General features: G+C 45.1%; 4 protein-coding genes across 4 annotated transcripts; 1 reads left to right on the top strand and 3 right to left on the bottom strand.

Moving 5' to 3' along the window:
* Positions 1-64: 64 nt before the first annotated feature.
* Positions 65-673, bottom strand: HTD2 (hydroxyacyl-thioester dehydratase type 2). The gene has a single exon (XM_053469018.1). It carries the CDS (start codon positions 653-655, stop codon positions 122-124), a length of 534 nt encoding a protein of 177 aa, XP_053324993.1. The 5' UTR covers positions 656-673; the 3' UTR covers positions 65-121.
* Positions 597-2,767, bottom strand: RPP14 (ribonuclease P/MRP subunit p14). The gene is made up of 6 exons (XM_053469019.1): positions 2,659-2,767; positions 2,006-2,110; positions 1,842-1,926; positions 1,544-1,620; positions 1,159-1,237; positions 597-731 (listed from the first exon to the last, which is right to left on the bottom strand). The coding sequence occupies exons 2-6, from the start codon at positions 2,095-2,097 to the stop codon at positions 675-677; spliced, it is 390 nt and encodes a 129-aa protein (XP_053324994.1). The 5' UTR covers positions 2,098-2,110; positions 2,659-2,767; the 3' UTR covers positions 597-674.
* Positions 2,768-8,372: 5,605 nt separating this feature from the next.
* ABHD6 (abhydrolase domain containing 6, acylglycerol lipase) lies at positions 8,373-18,747 on the bottom strand. The gene is made up of 9 exons (XM_053469413.1): positions 18,620-18,747; positions 13,430-13,569; positions 12,843-12,999; positions 12,555-12,668; positions 11,659-11,791; positions 11,212-11,369; positions 9,967-10,021; positions 8,671-8,771; positions 8,373-8,594 (listed from the first exon to the last, which is right to left on the bottom strand). The coding sequence occupies exons 2-9, from the start codon at positions 13,546-13,548 to the stop codon at positions 8,418-8,420; spliced, it is 1,014 nt and encodes a 337-aa protein (XP_053325388.1). The 5' UTR covers positions 13,549-13,569; positions 18,620-18,747; the 3' UTR covers positions 8,373-8,417.
* Positions 18,748-21,334: 2,587 nt separating this feature from the next.
* On the top strand, positions 21,335-24,354 carry DNASE1L3 (deoxyribonuclease 1 like 3). The gene is made up of 8 exons (XM_053469168.1): positions 21,335-21,565; positions 22,024-22,112; positions 22,327-22,416; positions 22,783-22,895; positions 22,984-23,096; positions 23,339-23,496; positions 23,809-23,905; positions 24,209-24,354. Exons 1-8 carry the CDS (start codon positions 21,434-21,436, stop codon positions 24,323-24,325), a joined length of 909 nt encoding a protein of 302 aa, XP_053325143.1. The 5' UTR covers positions 21,335-21,433; the 3' UTR covers positions 24,326-24,354.
* Positions 24,355-25,372: the final 1,018 nt, after the last annotated feature.

The following is a 25,372-nucleotide window of genomic DNA, read 5'->3' as shown; positions in this document are numbered from 1 at the left end:
GGTATTTGGGTGCGCTGCTCCTTTAGTAAGTTTCAGTTACAGACATGTAATACGACATCACACATTCTGTACAGGAATGACATTTATTACATAATTCCCAATCAATAAGAACGTAAATGTTTCAAGATCCTTTGTCTTCAGGAATTAATACTTTAACTGTCCCTTCCATGACGGTCCTCCCGCTACAGGGCACGACGCAAGAGACGGCCATAAACGCCAAGGACTTCCGCAACGCTTTTACTTCGGCCCTCGCTAGAACCTCCTCTCCGGGGTATAACGGGGCAGGAAAGCGGATTTCCTGGGATAGTAATATACAACCCTCCCCGGGCAGTTTAGTTCCCAGGATTGCGGATATCAGACCATTGAGGAGAATGCCGTGGACCACAGTTTTCCCAAATCTTGTGTTTTTAGCATAAATCTCATCCAGATGCAGGGCGTTTGTGTCACCAGTCAACAGAGAGAACGCAATGACATCATTCTGAGTAAATATTCTGGAGAGCTCAGCGCTATCTCCAACCTGGATGCTTAAAAGTCTCAAGGAGAACAGTTTCTGAGGACAGCACCAGGTCTGCGGCTTCGAGAAAAGTCTGAGTTTTGACCCAGTTGATCGCAAATGGCGGGAGAGCATAGAGAACATCTTCACCTTCAGAAACATCCAAAGCAATTCAAAATATTTACCCCAAATCCAGCTCTCTGCTGTTACCAGCCAACGCCAACAAGAACGGAGAGGTCTGAATAAGAAAGAAATGCACGTTATATATTACACATTTACCACAAAATAGCTCGATCCACACATCAAAATAACATGAAATGGATCAGAGGCCCTTTATCCCTCCCATCACTCCTATCCCTCCCATCACTCCTGGGTTCCAATGGCCCTTTATCACTCCCATCACTCCTGTGTTCCAATGGCATGTTGCGTTTGCTGATCCAAATTTAAGTTTAAAATACTAATTGATGGTTAGAAAACCCTTTTTGTAATTCTGTTACAGCCAGAAATGTCCTCATTTTCCATGAAAGCAGCTCAGTGACCCCAAATTTTTAAACCGTCGCGTATAAATTGTTTATTTGATGTCTCTGCTCAGCCTGGTTTAATAGAAGGTACAGAGAATGACATTCCTGTCTGTGAAACACGTCATTGTTGTCTCTTAGAGTTACCTGGATCACTCGGACCGCGCACTCCTGATTCTGGTAATGCCCCAGCAGCGTTAAAGACGTCCACAGTTTTACCAGGCCGCTGGGAGAAAAAGAAAAATACAGCGTTAGGCAGGATAAAAAAAAAAAAAAAAAGGTCTTGATAAAAAATAAAATTTGCCTTAAATGGTTTATTCTCAAATCTTATGTTATCAGCACTTGTCGAGCATGTCCACTACAGCCACAACTACTCACGTCTGATACCCTCTTTCACGCATCAAGAGTCATTCGAATACCCCCATAATACCCAAATATTCACACACTTACTCTAAACTCTGCTTTAAGAGGCACACTACTATGGGCACCTCTGACTTATGTTTTTATTATCTATTTCCTTCGTTTTATATACCTGCTGCTGACTCTTAGTATGCCACAAAGGGTTTTCTCATCATATCTCAACAAGTCTAAAGGGAAGGATGAGCCCACCTGAAACCAAAGAAACAAAAAAAGGTTAATTTCAGAATTCAACCTAGAAAGTAGAACGCACTCCTTTCAAGATTCTGTTTAGCATGATATTAGCGTGTAGGCAAAGAAGAACACGCCCCACGCATGAACAGCTCTGCTCCGTGTCTGGACCACAAAAGTCTCAGAACCGGACTCAGAAGCTACAAAGAGTCTGAGATGTCGGAAATCCAAGCCGCAAATACCTCTCCGTGGAGCGTCTTTAACGCCGAAATAATAAGCTGCTTAAACTGAGCCGGGTTTAACTTGGTTCTCTCGTCTTGGAATTTTCTGCAGAACACAAAATGTAACGTTAGAGACGTCCTGCTGCGGAAATCGCCACCGCCGCGCAGGAGCGCGATGCACTTACGCCTGGATCTTCATGTAATGGAACTCGGAGGTATTCTTCAGCACTATTCGCTCGTAGCTTGTAGGCTCCGGCAGTCCGGCCGTTTCTCGCATGTTTACACAACACCTAATAATCAAAACGAGGAGGACGAGACAAATCGTTATTTTTCCAGCTTATTTTGTGGCACGTTTTCCCTAAACAGAGCGGAGACGCACAACGGGAGTTCAGGAGCCGCGCCGACTCACATCACTTATAGGCTGCTTCAAGCAGCCAATCAGTGTCCAGAGAGCACTTTCCATGCACACCAGTGACCTCCTTATAGCATAAGAATACTATGGAGGATACATTATGCTGAACATGCAGGAAATAGCAGGGGGGGGTGTCAAAATAAAGTGTAGCGCCCCGAACAGAATAAGCTTTAAAGACGGTGCTAAGATAATATTCTCTTATAGATAAGAAAGAGAGAGACAGTAAAGAGGGGCAAAATGTGGTTGCTGCTGCACTTCAAACCCTATCACTCTCTGCCAACCTCAGTAACAGCCACAGACCCCACACCTCTGCTATACCCCATACCCTGGTGTGAGGCTCACTGCTATCTGCCTCAGGTTCATCCCCTCCTCATTTTACCCGGGGTTCCTAAAATCTGCCCCTGGCCCAGAACCCAGAGCACTCACCACTTCCGGTCTGCAGCTGCAGGCTTCCCATGTGTCTGCTGCAGCACGTGACACTGTCATTCACTCCGGGTCCTTCGCATTTAACGCTCCCCCCGGAAGCACTGAAGGCTCCAACAGTTCCTTTTACCCCAGCGCCCTCCCAGTTAGGAAAGGAGATTATTTTAGCAAACTGGTGAATTAGTCTCGGAAGGCCGTGGATCTGCGCAGTATTAATATATATTAATCTATATGAATAATAACTCTCACAGTCACCCCATAGAGATTTATAAATGCAGCAGCACGGGCGACGCTCTGTGTCACAAAGTATCAGGGCTATTAGAATGCGCAGTCACACCTGGCACCGATAACTATTAACAACTACAATTATTCATTATATATATCAATATATGAATCATTAAATATATCAATATATGAATCATTATATATATCATTATATGAATCATTATATATATATCAGCTGCGTTGTAGTCTCCAATATTCTGTTCCGTATTGATCGTGGCTGTGATGTAATCGTGCTGTGATATCACAACCCAACTGCACAGTTGCGTCAATGATGATGTCACTCGCCGCCTTGATCACCATGAAACTGGGTGTTGTGCACAGACACCAAGTGTCTCTGTTTAGTTTGACCAGTCCTTCTCCCAAATCACCTGTGCTTTTTTCTCCCCTGGTGCCCCTCTTTCTTCCCCTCATGTCCCTCTTTCTTCTCCTGTTGCCCCTCTTTTTTTGAAGCTCAGAATGTTTGTTGAGTATTACAGGGTTCTACAGCCCTAAAAGCCCCGATAATGTGTATAGAAACAGCAGTAAACGGCTTTATAAATTAAACGGGATAAATAAACCCAATTATTCTTCTAAATACCCCACCCGGTTACACAAATACCCCGCAATAGGGCACAAAGTCACATAAAAAGTCTTTGAAGGCAGCCTTTTTTTTAACATAAATAATAAACTATTAATACATGATGCCCAAATTGCTAACAAACATAACAGCAAGCATGTGGGAATTTTATTGTCAGAAATGTTTATTTTCAGCCTTTAAACGCATTGTACAAAACCATAGGGACCATTCTAAATGAAAATTTGCACCCACATCTGTCTCATGCCCTTAGTTTTTACAATGTATGTCCAAAAAAAATCAATTCAATACAATTTACAAAATAAATCTAAAACTTTCACCCCAAATCCAATCTTATAAAAAATCCATATTAAACGCAATACTAAATCAGAATTTATAACTATTTGCAAAAACATCTATTTATTCAGTCCAATTCATAGTCTTCAGGTTAATTTAAAATCTTCAAAGTATCTTTGTCATCTGGATAAAAGAAAAATACAAAGAATTATTAAAGTATTTAAAATATTTGAAATAGAAATGTTTTTAACCTCAGATTATTTACGAAGAAACAATGTTGCACGTTTTATCGGAAAACATTTAAGGTGAAAAAGCAAACAACTGGTCTTCCCAAATATTAGCCAATATTCTATCCACGATTTGCCCATTTTTGGCCATACTCCACCCACAAATCCTTGGCGTATTGATACTTTTGAGGCTAATTCAGCTAACGTGCCCCTTTCCCTTACCTTGTATCCTTTGTTTGCATCCAGAATGAAAATAAAATTAGAATGATTAAAAAATAGTTTTACAGCAGACATTTATAGATAACACATAAGCATAAAAAAGTTAGCAAAACTTGCAATCAAATTGCAAAATATTAGATAAAAATAAATTGATCCTTATTCTGTTTTTATTTGCAGAAAAATAACATTTCTACAATCATTACTGTTTTGAATCACGGTTTCAGAAGACCATGTCGTTGGGCTATAAAGTTGGAATCAAGGCATTTTTGGGGTCCTTTTCATGTGTATGATATGTGATTATTACAAGGAATACAAAAATAAAATTATTATTATTTGTTTTATATAGCGCCGTCGAGGTCCGTAGCGCCGTACAATGGGATAGGGGTTTTAATAAATCGAACTGCCTCTTGTATTGTGCAAATATTTATTTCATATAAAAAAAAATTCTGTCTTCATGTAATAGATAAGAAATTAATAGAAAAGCAAAACTCACCTTTTCCCCTCTTCTTGCCCTTCGTCAGGTCCGGGCTCGCAGGATACATGCGTAGTCTGTGTAGGAGGTCTGTAACATGAATGACCCGAAATCTGAATATAGACATTTATTTCTAATAAACAAGTTACAGTTTAGTATCAATGTAGATGAAAGTCCTAATTTCTAGTTATATATATATTATATATAAAATTATATGCAGTATCTGTAAGGATATAGAAAGAAACCCAGAACCTGCCGCAGATCGGCCCCTCGTCGGCCCTTCTAGTCGCCCGTTTCTCCTGCTGTAAAGACTCAAACCTTAATCAGTCGTTGGTCTCGTCTTAGATTCAGGAGCCGTATGTCTATCCCGCGCATGTTTAAATCCCTCACTGTATCAGCCTCCATCGTGATTTATAGTTCTGTTACCTATGGGCACTGCCTGCGGGCATCGTTATAGAATAATTTTATCCTACAAGCATTGGCCTACGTCAGCAATTCATCAATTTGTGCAACTGATTTAGAAAAGCGACCTACCTGTCCTCACTGTCTGTCCTAAAAGAAACAGAAATCAATTAATTACAAATCTGAAAATATGATGTCATTATATGTTTTACTGAAATATATAAATATGTTATTACATTTAAATAATATATATTATTTTATGTATAATTACCAATCTTTGCATTCCCGGGGAGCTTAAAAGAAGAAACATATAATTATTATATTATTATTATAATTAATTATTATATTATTATTATTATTATTATTATTATTTTTGAAGTCGAGCTGCATTTATTTTAAGAATAATAAAAAATAATAAATCGTAATAATAAATAAAAAGAACGATACCTGTATCGGCGGACGGCCCGCAGCCCATGGCTGTAACGCGGCTCAAGACGTCCCGGAGAGACTGACTTCCAGCCTCCTCCTCAATTTCATAAAAGGTTTTCGTGGCTTAATATCGAGACATCTGTTCAGAATTCTAAATCTGAGGTAGAACGGAATTAATCTCCAGAGATTACGTTGGAACCTTCTTTAGCGATTTATTTGACACTTTCCTCTTGATGCCGATTAATCATTTTACAGAAAGTGTTTTCTAGATAATTAGAATGAAATTATGGGAATTGCCGGAATTAGGAGGAGGGAATTTTGGAGCAGATTTGAGGTTCGAGGCAAAGGAAGGAAAGTATTAAAAACGCATCAACAGGAAAGCGGGAAATGTTTTCTCTTCCATTGGAAAAATAGTTAGATTTGGTAATTTTGGGTTCAAATGTTAGAAAATGATATGGTAGAAGGAAGGGCAACAAAGATGGGTTGTGAAAAGGTTGGAAGAATCAGGTCTTGAAGAACATCTAGTTTAAAATGAGTTAATTTAGTCTAGGAAGGAGGTGATGTAATGGGGTGATGTCATCGTAATGTCCATTTATGGAAAGTTTAAGCTGGATAGGTCCCATTTTAAATGATTTGCATTGATTATATTTTTTATCAATGGGTCGCGGGAGAGCCGTAGCAGATCACTTGTTTTCAGTGAGGGCGGTAAAGCTGTGGAGTACACTGTCTGTAGAGGTCACGTGATGCTCTTGCTCCGCCCCGGGTGGTGTTTTGCTACTGTTACTATACACACGTGACCTAAATACCCTCACATGTCTAACCAACGTGTGAAGAGGCCAAACCCTTGGCTATACACAGATTATCCGCATAACCCTTTGCTTTTGAAATTGCAGCCAAAGGTTTAAACACGTGGCGTAATAAGAGAGGACAAACACATTGTATAATCTGGAGACGCAGGGAAGGGCCGGACCTGAGGAACGTATATTATGTAAAGTTATCACGCCGATCAGAACGAGCCTTTGACCGAATAACTCTCGACATGATCAGATAAAGCCTTCCCCGGAGCACGCGGGGGGTGGGGGGGTGTTTAGGGACACGCAATCTGGGGCAAAGGGTAATTCTAAAGACTAAGGTTATTGAATGTGTGTTAAAGGTACTTTATGAGCGTTCCTTGTTTACTTGCCCCGGATAACTCGTCTTCATCGTGCGCATAATTTACTTAAATGTGGACATTCTATGCCGCCGATTTACACATTTAAGCCAATTTGTGACACTCGTCCTCAGCCAGAAGTAATTAATCATATTACACTTTTCCATGCTAAATATTTCTGTTGTAGACCATAGTCATGTGACATCAGCAGCGGTCAAACGTTTAAACGTTTTGTTTTACTGTTTAGATAGAATTGAGAAGAATTTTGGTGGTGGAACTGCACCTTTAAACGGTATTAAGAAAGGTACATTCATTATTTGGGGTTTCTATACACGTATGTAGTTGTATGCGTTTAATGCGCCCCTGAAGCGTTTAACGTTTAGTCGTATGAAACCTGAAAGAATCGCCCCATCCGTAAAACACGAATTCACGAGACAAAGGAGTCAAAGATATTCCCGTTTTATAGAAGCAGTAAAAATGTTGCATGCTGTGCATTCGGAAGCAAACATCTCAGACGCGTTCGGTTTCACAGTATTTTGTGCAAATGTTAAACATTATAGATCAGAACGGCCAATCGCTTTGCATCTGAAGTGGCAAAACAACTCCCAGTATGCCCAGCCGCTGACACGTGAGCTACTGGTTGGCTGGACTTTCTATAGCTGATCTCAGTAGTTTTAATACAGTACTTAGAATGGGAACACGTGGGGATTTGCCCCCTTTAAATTATTGCAAATACATAGCGGGATTTAGTGGAATCCCCCCCCACCACCACCTTTACCCTCCTTCTCATCTCGCAGCTCCATGGCTTGCATGAGACGCATTTGGCCGAACGCATCTCCTGCATGCCACCGCGCATGCACCCGATACTCCTATATACTTGTGCGAGAGTTCCAATGGATTTATGAAGACCCCCCGACCCCATGTTCAAAAAGCAGTCCTGAATGCTTTCCTGCCACTGATTGGCTGCTTCAATCAGCCAATAGTGGTAAGAAAACCAGACCTTCTCAGGAGCTGCAGCTTCTCCTAAAGTAAGTAAGTAGTCTGCATGCAGATTAAAGAATGCATTTAAAATACGTACAAAGTGGAGCCGTAAATATCTCACTGGCCGCCGAGTCTGTCATAAACCCTGGAGGAGAAGAGGACCAAGTATACTACAGGCAAAAAAGTCAATCACTAAAACAGTCTCAGTTATCCTATACGTGCGATAATAACAAATACGCTGCCTTAACGTTCTAACCGTCTAATTCATTCTCAGATGGTTGTGATGGAGCGACACTTTTATAGGACACAGTCTGCAGTTCTTCCACTTTCATTACAATCCCAACCTATTAACTCCCCGGGGCGCTGGTCACCCTGTACACCCCCTTCCCACTCCCGACACCCAAAATACCATTAAAGTGTCCGCTCCGTAGTGTGCCCCGGGAATCGCCTTCACCCGCACAGAGGTCTGAGGCTCGCACGGTTTGGTCGATGGATATTATATTACCCCCCCCCCCGCCGCACGGGGCATTCGCACCAAGCATGAAACATCGCCCTACGGTTCTACTGAAATATCCCCTAATCCCCAGCCTGTGTCCTCGAGGAACTATTATTATTTATACTAAACTAGACCTTTGGCAGACGAGACGGGCTCAATGGGTCTCATCTGCCGGAAGGTTCTATATTTCTATATTAAACATCCCTGAGAGCAATCCGCAGAATGGCGCTGTGCCCGGGGCATCACGAGAGTTAATCGTGTTTCTTGTTGTTCTCCGTGTCCTGCAGGGAAGATGAGAAATCCACCAGGAGCTTGGCCGTTTTCCTGGGTCTTTCCATGACCACCGAATGTCCGCAGTTCTCCAGAATCTCCGCTTGGCTTCCGGGGATGGCACTCGTCAAAACGTCCGCCCCGGAAACATCCAGTACCTGAAACGCAGGAGAGCGTCAGCTGCTTGGTCTCCCCCTAATACCATACAATCGCAAACACAGCCAAGACCCTCACCTGATCCTGCTTGCCCCAGATTACTTGAGTAGGAGCCACAATTTTGGTCATGTGTTCGTGCAGGCTGTGCCGAGAGCTCTCGCTGACAATGTCCAAAAATACTGGAAAGATTAAGTTGCGTTAGACAGTTGAGAGCGTCAGGCATCGGGTGGTTAAATACAGACCCCGTCATTCTGTTAATTTACTCGCAAATAATGCAAGAGGCCAAAAACATCAATTCAAATCACTCCCATCACTCCTGTGTTCCAATGGCCCTTTATCACTCCCATCACTCCCGTGTTCCAATGGCCCTTTATCACTCCCATCACTCCTGTGTTCCAATGGCCCTTTATCACTCCCATCACTCCTGTGTACCAATGGCCCTTTATCACTCCCATGACTCCTGTGTACCAATGGCCCTTTATCACTCCCATCACTCCTGTGTTCCAATGGCCCTTTATCACTCCCATCACTCCTGTGTTCCAATGGCCCTTTATCACTCCCATCACTCCTGTGTTCCAATGGCCCTTTATCACTCCCATCACTCCTGTGCTCCAATGGCCCTTTATCACTCCCATCACTCCTGTGTTCCAATGGCCCTTTATCACTCCCATCACTCCTGTGTTCCAATGGCCCTTTATCACTCCCATCACTCCTGTGTTCCAATGGCCCTTTATCACTCCCATCACTCCTGTGTTCCAATGGCACGTTGTGTTCGCTGATCCAAGTTTAAGTTTAAAAGGATAATTGATGGTTAGAAAACCCTTTTGTAATTATATTACAGCCAGAAATGTCCTCGTTTTAATGAATGAGTCACCAGAATCAGGACTCTGCCCACACCCCACAGGAACTCAGGTGCTTAGTTGTGCCAGGAAGGGCCAGCTCCCCAGTAAATCAGAATAGAAAAAGGCTCCAGGCACTCAAGGGTTCCATCAGGCAGATTTATTGAAGGAGAAGGACAACAACGTTTCGACCTCACGATGAGGTCTTTATCAAGTTCAACTTGATAAAGACCTCATAGTGAGATTGAAACGTTGTTGTCCTCCTTCAATAAATCTGCCTGATGGAACCCTTGAGTGCAAAACAGCTCAGTGACCCCAAACCTTTGAACAGCTTATCGATCTATACATTCTAAAGATGTACAGACACAGACATTCGCTCCTCGATTCCGTATTAAACGCTCTCATCTATTATGCATTCCCCTGCCGGCTGTAGCGAAGTATAACTAAGTTCTTATTAATATAAAGCACGTCGGCTCCTGGAACCGTTCATACATCAGGGGCCGTAATTTTATGTTCCGTGATCGCCGTTACTTACGTTTTCTGTAAAATTCATTGTGCGGAATGCGGACCTCAATCAGCCCCTGCAACACCTACAAGAAACAGAAGCATTAAAATACAACAAAAACGCACAAAATTTACTTTTAGCAGTAAAAGTGTTTAAAACGGGGGCAAAAAAAATATGAATGTAAACAGAATAAAAAAACATTAAGAAAGCCAAGGATTTTGTTTTGGCCAAATATGTAGCTATGTAATAAATCTTCACTTTTCTCAGGAAATCTATCATCCTTCCTTCCGCTTGTTATTTCCCGCTGCCTCCTAGAAGCGGATGATTATCCACAACTTTATTACAAAGAGAAATATTTAAAATAAAACCTACGCTTCGTCTCCCTTTGTGTCCTTAATAAGGTCTGCGATGTAATGTTATTTAATAATCGTTAATAATAAGAAACCGTTAAATGCATTAAAGAAGAATAAATAAGGCAGCTTCTTCCTCTACTAACTACGAGGTCCGTCCGTCCGTCACCCGTCCGTCCGTGCAAGCACCTGGAGCCAGTCCGGTCCGGCGCGCGGTGCAGCACAGGGTCACCCTTCCGTTCCCATTATTTAGATAATAAAGCATACTTAAAAAAACATTAGGAAACTTAATTGAATCTAAAAATGAATTTAAAGAAAAAGATGGACGCCGTGTCCTTTCCGAGTGCGGCCTCCAGACGACGCAGAGACCGGTCCTGTCTGTGACCTCGCCGCGAACGTCCATCCGTCTGACACAATTATCCCCCCAGTGATCTGGTCTTGAGTGTAAAAAATGTCCCCACGGTGCTTAGTCTTTGCTTCATGGATCCTGGTCTCCCGTTACCCGGTCAGGATAAGACCCCTTAATGCAGGGGGTAGTTACACCGCGGGGGGGGGGGGGCGTTGGTCATATAGTAAGGAAGCAGCAGTGGTGGGTATCTGTGATCAGGCCACCGGGTCCCAGACAGATTGTCCTCTCTGCCGCCCTACGAGGGGTCCTTGCGGTGGAGCGGATACCTGCCTCTGTCTCTCGGAGCCGTCTGTGTTAGGAGAGCGCCGCGTGCCAACGTACGACATCCCAGGGGCCAACACAGCGCTGGTGGAGTGAGATCAGTGCTGGCCACCAGCTTTTCCCAGGACACCCCTCTCCAAATATTGGGGTGCGCGCCCATCACCTCCAAGTTATAACTAAAGAGACTCCATCCAGAGACTCCATGCTCTAGTATCGCAGGGGAGATGCAGCTTCATCTTTGCCGCGTGGCCTTACCTTCTGTGGTACCTTGAACCGCACGTACGAGCAGAGCTTCAGCATCTCCTCCATCTCCTCCGCCGTGGACGGGATGAGAGGAATGTTCTCGTCGTTTCCCAATTCTTTCATGTCTTTCAGGCGTTTTAGGAACTTACTGTCTTTAGGATACATCAGGCCTGGAAAAGAAATATTAAAATATATAGAAATATTATTAAATGTTTATTTCGGTGTCTAAAAAATATGTATTATTATTATTATTATTATTATTTTTAATACTAATAATATTAATAATAACGATATTCAAGTATTCTTTCTTTGTATTGATATCTCGTTATAGTACCGATTAAATAATAATAGGTATATCCTAATAAAGAGGTTTTTTTTAAAAATGCTTCTCGTTTTTTTTATATAAATAATAAATGTAATAAATATATTTTAATAAATGTATCGCTTGCCGGGGTCTACCTGCCGGACAAATGAGGGTCAGACAGAAGATATCGGACGGATACTGAGCAGCGTAAACACCGGCCACGTTCCCACCCATCGACGTCCCCACAAGGTGGAAAGGCTTCTTGTTCAGCCCAATGCTTTCCACAAACTGTCAGAAAAAAAGAGACAGAAATCATTAAAAAAACACCATTTTGGGGCTCGCTCTGTTTATATGATGCTTTTGGACGCATTGGGGCCACGTCGTCTGTGTTACATCTTATCGATGCCTTCAGTTGGAGGGCAAACGATGAACCGACAGCCTGACGGGAGATATTTTAATCCGTAAAGAATGGAGATGCCCGGAGAGCGTCTGTCGTTACTCCAATTTATTAAAGTGACATTCGTATAATCCGCTGCCACCGATATATTCATAATGCCGGCTATATCCACTTTACGGAGCAGATCTAAGGAGGCGCAGAGAATTTACATATCTCTCCGTCTTCTGGAGGATGTGTTTTAAGTTGATCTTTAAATAAATCATTAACGGTATTAAGAAGGTAGAGAGAGAGTGAGAATGAGAGAAGAGAGAGTGAGAATGAGAGAAGAGAGAGTGAGAATGAGAGAAGAGAGAGGGAGTGAGTGAGAATGAGTAAAAAGTAAGAATGAGAGGGAGGGACGGAGGGAGGGAGAGAGGTTGAGTAAGAGGAAGAATGAGTGAGAATGAGAGGGAATGAGTGAGAATGAGAGGAGAGAGTGAGAATGAAAGGGGGATGAGTGAGAGAAAGTGAGTGAGAATTTTCAGACATTCGTACAAATTTAACAAAATTCATTAAAATTAGTACGAATCTGAATGCACGAGTCTACGAGATCCAGACACTTTTCTATTTGTAATGAAATGATTTATAAAGCCATATGGTTTTTAGAGACCATACCTGATGTATCCGCCTCACTTGTCCGTTGATGGTGTAGTCATCGAGCGGCGAGCGCGTGGTACCCTCGTGGCCGGGCATGTCCACACAAACTATGTGTACGTTTTTAGGAAGAAACTGTAAAAGAAAACATGGTCCTTTTTAAATTAACCCTTTACCAATACTAAAATAATAATAATAATATGTGTAACGGTTCCTTTAAATCCCGGCAGAAAGAAGCTGGCGCAGATAATACGTATAAAAAGGTAAAGAAGTCATTTTCAGATGAAAAATATTTAAAGTGCCGCCTACCTTGACCACAGTGAGCCACATATCTTTGTTAGCAGAGAATCCATGAAGCAGAAGGATGGATGGTTTGGGGCTCGGCCTCCCTCTGGTCGTGTAACAGAACTTATAGTTTCCATGGGTGGCATATTTCACCTGCATGCCGAGTGCCCGGCGCCAGTACCTGTCACACATAATATAATGTTTTCAGACAGCAGCCTATCAGTATGATTCTCACTCTGTTAACTGACCCCTGATCTACTAAACACCCCGACTCCTTATCATACTGACTGTGGGAAACAATAGAATGGCTCGGTCTTAATCACTCGGTCGGACTCTCTGACTAATGAAAGTCTATGGAGGAAGGGACTTCATTAGCATCGCCATAAAGCATCAGCTCAGTGTGGTGTTTGAGCCGGGACAGTCACCCAAAATATCACATGACTGACAGCAACGGCGGCTCCAGGTCTGCAGATAAAGGGGGTTTATTGGGGCAAAGTGAGATAAAATCAGGTGCAGCCGCGACCTGCGACACTTCAAGGGCGTTCAAGTTTTCCTTTTATTTCTGTAAATATTATTTTATGAAAGAGGTTTCCGGATACTTTGTTTCTTACCAGTGATAGATTCTGATGAGAGCAGCCGGCCAAAACAGGAAGGAAGCCGCAAAGGCCAGTATGGGGATCAGCAGGGTTCCTCCTGCGACCAGGAACATGTTGAGAATATCGAGGTCCATGATTGGTCAGATTAATACTGCCTGGAAGACAAAAGAAACCTAGAACCTTGCACGCACATTCTGGCCCATGGTTTTTGTTTCAGTTTTTTTGTTGTTTTTGTTTTCTCGGGTTCTGTTTGTTTTGGTTTTTCTTTGTTTTTGCGCCGCTGTCTGACTAACTGCTCCTCCTGGTCCCTCCAGTTGCCTCACAGATGACACTTGATCGCATTAAACTTACCTCTTTTAATGTAAGGGGTTTGAACAAGCCGCAGCAGCGGTCCAAGCTGTTGCACATCCTCCACATGTTTCACACACATATAGCGTTTCTCCAAGAGACGCACTATAAGTCCTCGAAGGAATTCAAGTTAACTAATCATCATTACTCACATAGCTTCTTCTCTAGTTCCACGGACTCTAAGACTAAGGGCGTGGCGAGCCTCTTGCACAAATTGCTCCCGTTTCGTCTGCTGGATGTCTGGAGGGACACGGCGGGTAGGGCTCTCTTTCTCAAAGGTTACATTGGCAATCAAATGGTTTCTCTGGGAAATGTGTATGCACCCAATCGGGGTCAATCAATATTTTTGTCTCGTATCTTATCCCGTTTTGCTGAATTTCAGGAGGGTTTGGCTATCTTTGGAGGGGACCTGAATATGCCTTTAGATCCCCTAAGAGATTCTTCTTCCCAATTTTCCCATATTCCATTCCGTCACATTAGGAAGGTACGCAGGGCCCTGCACCTCAACCAGTTGGTTGATGTGTGGAGATCCCAGCATCCGGACACGAATGATTACACCTTTTTTTCTCCGCCCCACAACCGGTATTCCCGGATTGATATGCTATTTTTATCGCACATTTGCTCCAGTTACATTCCTGTGACATAGGTATTCGCTCGTTCAGCGATCATGCTCCAGTTCACCTCTCGTTTGGCTTATCATCGCCCAGGGGCAAGGTCTGGAGTTGGAGACTGAACGAGAATCTCCTTGATAATCCCACCTCTCTTTCTGACCTCTCTCTACACCTTCACAACTATTTCTTGGAGAATAACACGGGTGAGGTCCCTTTCCCCATAGTGTGGGAGGCCCACAAGGCCGTGATTCGGGGTCATTTTATTAAATTAGGCTCCCAGCAGAAGAAAGCTAAACTGGCCGCTGTGTTATCACTTCATAGCCAGATTTCCCTTCTGGAACAATCTCATAAAGCCTCTTTAGACCCGTCCATTTTACCCCGCCTGCAGTCTCTTAGACAGCAATTATCCTCCCTTTTAGATGCTAGGGTGAAGCGCTCCTTTCTCTTGGCGCGTAGAGCTTTTTATGAACTGGGGGATAGGCCGGGCAAGCTTCTCGCTAGGGCTTTGCGGTCCAAGCGGGCCGCCGCGTTCATACCGAAGATTAGGCAACAACCAGGTACACTGTTGTCGGAATCCTCGGCTATTGCCCAGTGTTTTAGGGAGTACTACCGATCCCTCTATAACTTACCCCCCTTGACTGACCGACACTCGAATCACGATGCCTCCATCGCCTCTTATTTAGCTAAATACCTGCCCCGACGCTTGACTGAAGGCGCTAAAACGGCTTTAGATGTACCCATAACGTGTGACGAGGTGAAGGCGGCACTCAAATTGACCCCTAAGGGCAAGAGCCCTGGTCCGGACGGCCTCACTAGCCGTTATTACGATCGTTTCTTTCCGGTCCTGGGCGCTCACCTAACCACCCTTTTCAATTCTTTAGCTGACGGTGCTATCCCAGACCCCCATACTAACCTGGCGCACATCGTCGTGATCCCTAAACCGGGTCGGGATGCCGAACTCTGTGCTAATTATCGCCCCATTTCCCTCATTAATGCTGATCTCAAGATCATGGCAAAAGTTATGGCCTTATGCCTTCGTTCTTTTATTCCTTCGTTAATCCACAGAGACCAGGTGGGCTTTGTGCCGGGGAGGGAGGCCAGGGATAATACTATTAGGGTGTTAAACCTGATGACCATGGCTCGTGAGCTGGGGACACCGTATGCGCTAGTCTCTATGGACGCCGAAAAGGCGTTTGACAGGGTCTCTTGGCCATTTTTGTTCCGTGTCCTGGAATCGATCGGCATGCCGAGCCATTTCCTTAACATGGTTAGAGCCCTATATGCCAACCCCTCGGCACGAGTCAAAGTGAATGGTACCCTCTCTGACGCTTTTGACATTAGGAACGGCACGAGGCAGGGCTGCCCCCTTTCTCCGCTACTGTTCATCCTTGTCATGGAGCCCCTGGCGCAGGCCGTACGAACGAACGCTAATATTTCTGGTCTTGTGGTTGCTGGCCACACTCATAAACTCGCCATATTTGCAGATGATATGTTATGCTTGGTCACCCAACCGGAAATTTCTCTCTCACATTTAATTAGGGAACTGGGCGTTTTCGCGGACCTTTCCAATTACAAAAGTCAGAAATTCTGGGCCTCAATGTCCCTGCTCTGACTAAAACGAATATTATCCGCTCTTTCCCCTTTAAATGGGCGGATTCCGCAATTAAATACCTTGGGTTGTGGATTCCCTCAGATCTTTCCCTGCTCCAGTCCCTTAATTTTGACTCCTTACTTTCTTCTGCGCTTTCGGATCTTCGCAAATGGTCCGTCCCCCACATTTCCTGGTTTGGACGCATAGGGGTCCTGAAGATGAACGTTCTCCCTAGATTCCTGTACGTCATACAGTGCTTACCTATTTTTCTCCCTAAGGCGTATTTTCGGAAGTGTCATAAGATTTTCCGGAACATCATATGGGCCGATCGGAATCCCAGGCTTGCCCTGTCCCACCTGTCCAGGCCCAAGCACAGAGGGGGCATGGGGGTCCCCAATATCGAATGGTATTGGATGGCTTCCCATCTCCGGCGCCTGGTGGAGTGGTCCATTTCTGCGCCTAAACTTTGGATCCCCCTAGAAGACTCTTTCTTCCCTTACCCTATTGCAGTGGCCCCGTGGCTGCCGGATCGCTGTGCGAAGCGCGTGCCTTCTACTCATCCTACGATCCCCGCCACTTTAGGCGTTCTGAAACGTGTAGCCTCTCGTCGACTCTTGACCTCTGTCCCGGGTCCTCTGTTGCCCCTTACGCACAATCCTGCGCTGGACTCCACTACCCGAAGTGGCTTACGTGAATTGTTCCCTCAGTTGTCTTCTGGACCTATTAGGGTCCATCGGCTTCTGAAGGGCACTGCCTTTCGTCCGATTCGTGACCTTACAGGACAGGCTCCCCCGTCCTTTCGACAGCTCTTTGTCCACCACCAAATTAAGCATTATGTCTCTACTCTACTCCCTGATCCCCAGGTTACAAGGGAGTTAAGCAACTTAGAAAAGCTTTGTATTCTAGATAGGGAACCAGCTCACTTGCTCTCCCACCTCTATTCCCAGCTATTAGATGTGCATTGTGACACTAAGCCGTTCTTTTTGTGTCTTTGGGAAAGGGATCTAGGGACCCCTTTTTCCGAGGAGGATTGGGATAAGATGATACTGTTCGCTCATAGGGGCAGTATCTCTAGTAGGGTGCAGGAATGTTCCTACAAGTTTTTAACACGTTGGTATAAGGTCCCCTCGGAGTTACACCACTTTCTCCCCCTGGTATCCCCCCTGTGTTGGAGGTGTGGTGTCTCTAGTGGTTCTTACCTTCATCTGTGGTGGGACTGTAGAGACATCCGGCCTTTTTGGTCCGCGGTGGTACGGGTGTTAAAGGAAGTCGCTGATCCTGACTTTGTGGCCTCTCCTGCCGCCCTCCTTCTGCATCACACGGACTCCCCAGTTAACACTTATAAAAGGTCTCTGCTCATTCACCTGATACAGGCTGCTAAGTCGGTCATTCCCGTTATTGGAAGACTCAGGGTACCCCTCCCATTGACGCTTGGATAGCCAGGGTTAATTTTATTTATCAAATGGAGGGTTTAGTGGCCACTTCCCGGGGCAAGGAATTTACACATGATGTGACCTGGCTCCCCTGGGTGGCTTTCTTGTCCTCCTCCCGCCTCCTCGATATTTACTATTGATCTTCCTTGTCTGAACTCCCTTTCATTGGTATACACGAGGCATGTTGGCTCTCCACCAGACCTGTACCTCCGTTATGCCGTTCAACTATAACTGGATGTGTATACGATGACTGTTTTGTGTCTACTTTCGCGAGTGTTTTTATTTGAGCTCCCTCGTGATAGTGTGCGCTATGTTTTCCTTGTTTTCTTTGTTTTTATTACTTTGGTTACCTCTCCGTGAATATGAGTCTCGCCTGGCTGTATTTGCCTTACGGTTGTGTACTGACACTACTTTTCGTCGTAGCCCTGGTATGTCGTATTTTGGTGATCCAGCTATTCTGTTGTCGCTGTTCTCATTGTAATTGTGACTTCCTGGATCAAATGTATTGGTTATTTTTTAGATCTTTATCGTGCTATGCATACTGTGCTTCTATGTTTTATATCTGATGTTTGTGGATGTTATGGATATTCAATAAACAGAGATTTGACAAAAAAAAAAAAAAAGAAACCTAGAACCTGCCGGCAGATCGGCCCCATCCGGCCCCCGTCTAGTCGCCCGTTTCTCCTGCTTAATCAGTCGTTGGTCTCGTCTTAGATTCAGGAGCCGTATGTCTATCCCATGCATGTTTAATACCCTCACTGTATTACCCTCTACCACTTCTGCTGGGAGACTGTGCCACGTATCTACCACCCTCTTGGTTAAGTGAAATTTAGATGGGGTGGGTGATGTCCAGTAAAAAAGCCCCAGCCGCTGCAGAAACTCTTGTGAAACCGAGCTGAAAATCACCAATCTTTATCTTTAAGTACATCCCATGAAGACACCGCGGTCTGATGTCCCCTGCAGGACACAGCTTGGACCGGGGCTGGACTCCCAGCCGTGTTGGTTCCTCCAGCGACCGCGGCGTCGGCGTCATGGGAGGCGCGATCAGGTCGCTAACGTACGAGAGAAGAGGTTTAACCTCATCAGTGCCGGAGCAGTAAGACAAGGATTGTGGAAAGCCACCCCCTGACCCCCTAGCCTGGGCTACAAGAGCAGACCCCGGATCTGGATGGTAAATTACCCCCCGCGGGGGCACGGAGCGCCCCGCATTCTGGAGTCTCACCTCTGCAGTGCTGCTTGCGGGAGACGTGCGGCCCGGACCCCCTCTGACGGGATTCTCCTGCAGTCCGTCCGTATCTCGCCGGTATAAACTCGAAGGTGAAACCTCCACCTTTGCTCACTGAGGCTCTGTGAAAAGATAAGGGGTAATAACCCAACCCGTTAACCCCTTCCTAACACAGAAGCCTAGAATTTCCCAGCAGATCGGCCCCCTTCGGCCCGTTTTTCTTTTGTCTTAGCTTCAGGAGCCATATGCCCATCCCATGTTTAAATTCCCTCACTGTATTAGCCTCTACCACTTCTGCCGGAAGGCTGTTCCACATATCTACCACCCTCTCAGTAAAGTAAACACATAAGTTATTGGAGAGCTATTGGATGGATAGATGGATGGATAGATGGATGGATAGATAGATAGATAGATAGATAGATAGATAGATAGATAGATGGATAGATAGATAGATAGATAGATAGTGACAGTCTGCAGTGTGTGATATAATGTGACAGTCTGCAAAGTGTGATATAATGTGACAGTATGTATTGTGTGTGATATAATGTGACAGTCTGCAGTATAATGAGACAGTCTGCTCTGTGTGATATAATGTGACAGTCTGCAGTGTGTGATATAATGTGACAGTCTGCAGTGTGTGATATAATGTGACAGTCTGCAGTGTGTGTGATATAATGTGACAGTATGTATTGTGTGTGATATAATGTGACAGTCTGCAGTGTGTGATATAATGTGACAGTCTGCAGTGTGTGATATAATGTGACAGTCTGCAGTGTGTGATATAATGTGACAGTCTGCAGTGTGTGTGATATAATGTGACAGTCTGCAGTGTGTGATATAATGTGACAGTCTGCAGTGTGTGTTATATAATGTGACAGTATGTATTGTGTGTGATATAATGTGACAGTCGGCAGTATAATGTGACAGTATGTATTGTGTGTGATATAATGTGACAGTCTGTACTCGGAGCTGCAGTCTCTCACCTGCAGGGTGATGCCGGGATCCGGGTCCGGCCGGTACCAGCTAATCCCTCCAATCAGCACTGAGATCACAATGCGGGGCAACCACACCGACCCGGAACTGCCGCACCGCCAGGACCCCGCGCATCCCGCGCAGGGCCGCTAGAGGGCGCGGAGGAGCCATAACACCGTATATTCCCCTTAGGGCCGCTAGAGGGCGCTGAGGAGTCATAACACGGTGCATACCGCGCAGGGCCGCTAGAGGGCAGTATTATACTCGACCTGCTCTGTGCATTCCGAGCGGCGCCACCAGAGGGCGCTGAATACACGGCAGAGACCCGAAAGGTTCAGCTCGTTACATTGTTACCCAAATCACCGACCTTCCGGACCTTCAGACACAAAATAACCAGCAGGAGAAATGTTACAACAACTGCAACCGTCTGTAACGACACCCAAAACAATACATACCAATAATCAAATCCCCAAAACACAGGAGCCCACAGACATACCAAATGCACTGGAGACCATAGCTGTCCAGTGGGGCCAAATATCTTCGGGGTAAGTGTAAGTATAGCCAGAGCACATGGCCGTGTTTTTTTTGCACGTTGTGCTTTGGGGCCCCCGAGATCTTAATCTGGCGCTGCTTGTGTGTTAATGATTATCTACCCTCTGGAATTGGGGGGGGGCACCCTGACCTCCCCACTGACCCAGTTTTTCCCAGATATATTTCATGGGTGCTGCCCAAGTTCTGTATGTAACAGGATAACAGGCTGGATGTCCGTTGTTCCAGCCGTCTGCGTTATTCTGTCTTTACCTCGACCTTTAAAGCAGAAATCGCTGGCTCCAGAAGTCAAAACAACTCAAGAGTCCTTCACTTCGCCCAAAGTGTCCCCAAACGCAGGTGCCTCATTGACCTTTAAGCTGAGGAATTCACTGAAGCCGGTCGTACAGCGCGAGACGGGACAGACAGACAAAAAAAGAGTGTCTAAAAACACAAAGGAGCCAAAGATTCTCACCAACGCCTTTAAAAACATTAAAGGTCCTAAAAACCAACGGAGAAAAAGTCTGCGGCCGTAGGTCTGTCTGCTTCAATGAACAAGCGAAGCCATCGATCCATTTCATCGATAACAGAAGCTGCCGCCCCGTCCATGCGCAGAGACCTGCTGTTAATGCCCTCACCTGTTACCGGGAACGCGTATTATAAACTCTTTTATGTTCCGGTCTCTGGGGGTCGTCTGAGCTGAAGTCGCTCGCTTGATCTGCATTCTACATCAAAAGTTTGTTTTTCTTTCTTTTGCCAAAAGCAACATTTTTCATCCCTAAACCTGCTGTCCTCGCATCACAAATCACAAGAAGCGCCGATGTATAACAGAGACCACCTCAAACGTGTTATACAACAATTATTGTGCAAAATACCCCGTTCCGCTCCCCGGGCCATCAAGTCACAACTTCCACGCAAAACAATAAAGTTTCGAGGAAATTAGTGGAAGACTTCGCTCCGTTCCTAGCATTTTGCTCCAAAATTATAGTTCTTTTTCATAAAATAGCAAAAAAAAAAATGAAATTCACTGAATTCCCGGCCCCAGAAAGTCCTGGAATTTCTATTCCCCAAATAGTTTTGCAGCAGCCCTTTGTTCAGTGAGCGGGTTGGGAAACGTGATGTTTTTCCCGTGTTGTTTCCGTGTAATAATGGGAAGTAGCTTTCTGTCTGTAAACACGCAGACCCCCCCCCCCCGGCACAAGGGGCGAGAAGGAACTCGTCATTCCTGTTTGCTTTTCACGCAGACAGATTAGAGATAAAGGAGTCCTCGCTCTGTAAGCGGCTCGCAGACCACCGTTCCCAGCCGCAGAGATGATTTTTTTATTAGCGTTATTCAGTTTTTGTTTCGCAGAGAGTTTTTCGCTCACAATCTGCTCTTTTAACATAAGAAATTTCGGAGAAGCCAAAATTGCCAAAGCAGATGTCGTGGCCGTCGTCGTGAAGGTGGGTCGAGGATCAACGTCCAAAACAGTGGTGGAAAAGCAGACTTTCCTCCTGCGTGGGGATAACGAAGCTCATTTCACCCTAATTGGTTCAATTTCAGACCAAAATGTGGTTTTTAGAGGAGGAGGAAGGCTTCGTAGTAACAGAATTTGGAGAAAGTAGAAAATGTCTGAGTTTTTAAGGTGTTTTCTGCGTTTTGGGGAAGCGGTTGTTGGTTTTAAGCTAAAAAGTGGTGGAAAGTTGGAGAGATTTGACGTTAGAAGGATTAGCATTCAGTTTTGGGCGTTTATGGAAAATTTCAGTCTTTTCTGCCCTGTTTGGCGCGTTTTAGTTTTTTTATGTAAAAAGTGTAAGGGGCCGTGGGGTGGCCCTCCTTCACGCGTCTCTATGTTCTGCGGAGCGCTCTCGTCAGGATGGATGGGGAGAATTGACGGAGCTCTCGCTCTTTGGTCCTGTAGATCGTCTCGCGCTGCGACGTCGCGCTTCTGATGGAGATCAAAGACAACAAAGATAAAGCCGTTCATCTCTTAATGCAGCAGCTTAACAGGTAACGCATTCACACGGCTGAACGTTCTAGAACGGGGCAAACGATGACTTTAAATGGCAGCCCTTGGTATGGAAAGCGGCTTCAATAATGCTCCTGACCGCTAGTGAGAAGACCCTTCCCGGATACATTTCAGAGACATCCGGCTAACGGCCCATCAGACTTCGAACGTCTGAATCTTTACCCGTTTTTATGTGTATTTTATTTATTTTCTCAGCCAACCGGAGATGAAGGATGATTTCAGTTTGATTATCAGCGAAAGGCTGGGGCGGAATTCCTATAAGGAGCAGTATGCCTTTATTTACAGGTGAGTGGGTTACGGCGCCACCTTGTGGAGAAGCAGCATATGGCAGCTACAACCTTCCCTGAGTTTTATTCCAGTCCCTAAAGAAGCCCAAATAACAGTCAGCTTTTTGCGTCCCCCATCGCCATCTTCGTAGAACGTAATCCTAGGTGACACCGAAGAGTCTTTGCATGAAAATCACCCGGTCTCAAGGTCAAGGTCAAAAAACTCAATCTTGTTAATCCCGGCGTCTTGGCCAGAAGAGCTTCCGTTATTTCTGCCTTTGGGAAGTTGTGCTTCTATATGGGGACAGACATGGGGGGGGTTATTAAACATCAGGTCGTGAGTTTGATAGCGAAACTCTTTTTTTTGGGTTTGTCTGAAATGCAGGAAGCATCGGGTCTCGGTGAAGGACGCCTATCAGTACCCAGACGCCCACCCGGGCGACGTCGATGCCTTCTCCAGAGAACCTTTCGTTGTTTGGTTCAAATCCCCGCACACCGGTAAGGAGCTGAACGTGTTTTGGGGGAAACGAGGTAAATCTTTGGCCGGGTCTCTGATCAGCCGTTTCTCCTTTAATTCACACCAAAGAAGTGAAAGAATTTATTATCGTGCCGCAGCACACGACCCCCGAGGCGGCCGTCCGCGAGATCGATAAACTCTACGATGTTTATCTCGATGTCCGACAAAAATGGAAATCAGAGGTGAGGACGATTCCCGCCTCGTCAGATCATTTATTGATTGATATTATTTATTGGTTTATATTATTTATTGATTGATATTATTTATTGGTTTATATTATTTATTGATTGATATTATTTATTGGTTTATATTATTTATTGATTGATATTATTTATTGGTTTATATAGCGCCATCATATTCCGCAGCGCAGTACAATATATTCACGAGCCCCTGGATTTCATGACATTTCCTTGTCTCCCTGCAGAACTTTATCTTCATGGGCGACTTTAACGCTGGATGCTCTTACGTTCCCAAGAAGCACTGGAAGAACATCCGTCTGAGAACTGATCCAGAGTTCGTATGGTTAATCGGGGATGGAAGTGATACAACGGTTAAAGGCAGCACAAAGTGTGCATATGACAGGTATCCGAAAAACACATCTGTAACATGTACACCGGTTATGGGTCTTTTACTTTACTGAGAGGGTGGCAGATACGTGGAGCTGCCTCCCAGCAGAGGTGGTAGAGGGTAATACAGCGAGGGTATTAAACATGCATGGGATAGACATACGGCTCCTGAATCTAAGAAGAGACCAACGAGACTATTATATATTATATATTAATTATATTAAATATATTAATTATTACATTATAGATACATATAATATTATTATTATTATTATTATTATTATTAACGTTACCTTTATTTGGATTTCTAACTTTCCTATCTTTTTAGGATTGTGGTTCACGGACAGAAGATTCAGCAGTCCGTGGTCCCCGGCTCGGCCACCGTATTTAATTTTATGGAAGAATTCGGATTGAACGAGACTCAGGTACGGTTTTCCTGAAGATAAAAAGCGAAATCCGAGGCGTTTCCTCTATTAACTCTTTACATAAAATGAAATTAGATAGGAAAAGGAACATTTGGCCGGTTGCCGTGGTGTTTTGGGACTTTTTGTTTTTTTCACACCCATTGTAAGCAGATTATATTGATGGATATTAATGCCCCTTAACTCAGCTGAGAGTGATAGGAGTTACTGGGAAATATGAGCTTTTTATGGCAGGTTGCACAGTCGTAGTATATATAAAAGTAATTATTATAGTAATTATTTGTCTATTTTCTGCCTTTTTTTTAGGCTCTGGAAGTCAGCGACCATTTCCCGGTGGAGATTCAGTTAAAAAAATCCAAAGGGTTTATGGATAAAGTCAAAAGTTTCTTTCGAAAGATCAAAGGAAAACGTTCTTCAGAGTGATTGTTGAGACTACGGCAAAAAAAAACAAACCTAACAAAATGCTTTCGTATGTAAAAAGGCAGCGTTAACCCTTTAGCTAACAGGGCAGCAAAAACTGCAATTCAAAAAATACCAAAATCTTGTCACACCACCGGCAGGGAGACCCGCTGGGTCCCCCGGCCGGCAACAGCAACCGCCGCGAGGCAGGGGGAGACCCCCCGCTTCGGTCCGGCAGCCGCAGCTGCCGCGAAGAAGAGGGAGACCCCCCGCTTCTGAACGGCAGCAGCAGCCGCCGCGAGGTAGGGGAAGACCCCCTGCTCCCGCACGGCAACCTCGGTCCCCGCGCAGAAGGGGGAGACCCCCCACTTCTGCACAGCAGACGCGGCCGCCGCGGAGAAGGGGGAGACCCCCCGCTTCTGCAGGGCAGGCGCAGCCGCCGCGGAGAAGGGGGAGACCCCCCGCTTCTGCAGGGCAGGCGCAGCCGCCGCGGAGAAGGGGGAGACCCCCCGCTTCTGCGCAGCAGAGACAGCCGCTGCAGATGGAAGGGGAACTTACCTCTTCCACGTCGCGTTCCCAGCAGCTTCACAGGTCCAGCTCTGGTGTCCGGACGCGTTCTTCTTCACGCCACCTAGTGGCGCCCGAGGAAACTGCACCTGCTTATATAGGACGATTACGCAATCGCCAACCACAAGATGGCCGCGCAGGAAGTGACGTAACGGCACTTTGAAATTTTGGCGGGAGATCTCCAATTAGTGCCTAACTTCCTGTGCCTACTTAAGAGACTTCAGAACACTAAGACCTTGCCTTCTGATGGTCGTCTATGCCCTGTGCTAGCACCCAGATAGCGTTCCTCTGCTTGATTCCTGTATTTGACCTCGGCTTGTTTTTGACTATTCTGATCTCTGGTATCCTGACCTCGGCTTGCTCCTCGTTTATCCTGCTCTCCGGTATCCTGACCTCGGCTTGCTCCTCGTTTTTCCTGCTCTCCGGTATCCTGACCTCGGCTCTCTGGACCATCCCTGCAGTCCTACCTGACTACGGAGTCTCCTCTGTACGCTGTGCCGTGAC

Source organism: Spea bombifrons, chromosome 6 (genome assembly GCF_027358695.1).
Source record: "Spea bombifrons isolate aSpeBom1 chromosome 6, aSpeBom1.2.pri, whole genome shotgun sequence".
In the NCBI taxonomy this organism is placed as follows: domain Eukaryota; kingdom Metazoa; phylum Chordata; class Amphibia; order Anura; family Pelobatidae; genus Spea; species Spea bombifrons.
The sequence above is the reverse complement of the archived record's forward strand: the minus strand, read 5'-3'. Positions and strand labels throughout refer to the sequence as shown.

Coding starts and splice junctions, on each gene's coding strand:
- HTD2 (XM_053469018.1), bottom strand. CDS start 655: ATGTTTCTGAAGGTGAAGATGTTCTCTATGCTCTCCCGCCATTTGCGA.
- RPP14 (XM_053469019.1), bottom strand. CDS start 2,097: ATGCGAGAAACGGCCGGACTGCCGGAGCCTACAAGCTACGAGCGAATA. Junction 1,238..1,543: donor ATACTAAGAGTCAGCAGCAG/GTATATAAAACG, acceptor TTTTTCTCCCAG/CGGCCTGGTAAAACTGTGGA. Junction 732..1,158: donor GCGCGGTCCGAGTGATCCAG/GTAACTCTAAGA, acceptor TTTCTTATTCAG/ACCTCTCCGTTCTTGTTGGC.
- ABHD6 (XM_053469413.1), bottom strand. CDS start 13,548: ATGGACCTCGATATTCTCAACATGTTCCTGGTCGCAGGAGGAACCCTG. Junction 13,000..13,429: donor CTCATCAGAATCTATCACTG/GTAAGAAACAAA, acceptor TATGTGTGACAG/GTACTGGCGCCGGGCACTCG. Junction 8,772..9,966: donor CAATGAATTTTACAGAAAAC/GTAAGTAACGGC, acceptor TAATCTTTCCAG/TATTTTTGGACATTGTCAGC.
- DNASE1L3 (XM_053469168.1), top strand. CDS start 21,434: ATGATTTTTTTATTAGCGTTATTCAGTTTTTGTTTCGCAGAGAGTTTT. Junction 22,896..22,983: donor GTTCAAATCCCCGCACACCG/GTAAGGAGCTGA, acceptor TTCACACCAAAG/AAGTGAAAGAATTTATTATC. Junction 23,097..23,338: donor GACAAAAATGGAAATCAGAG/GTGAGGACGATT, acceptor GTCTCCCTGCAG/AACTTTATCTTCATGGGCGA.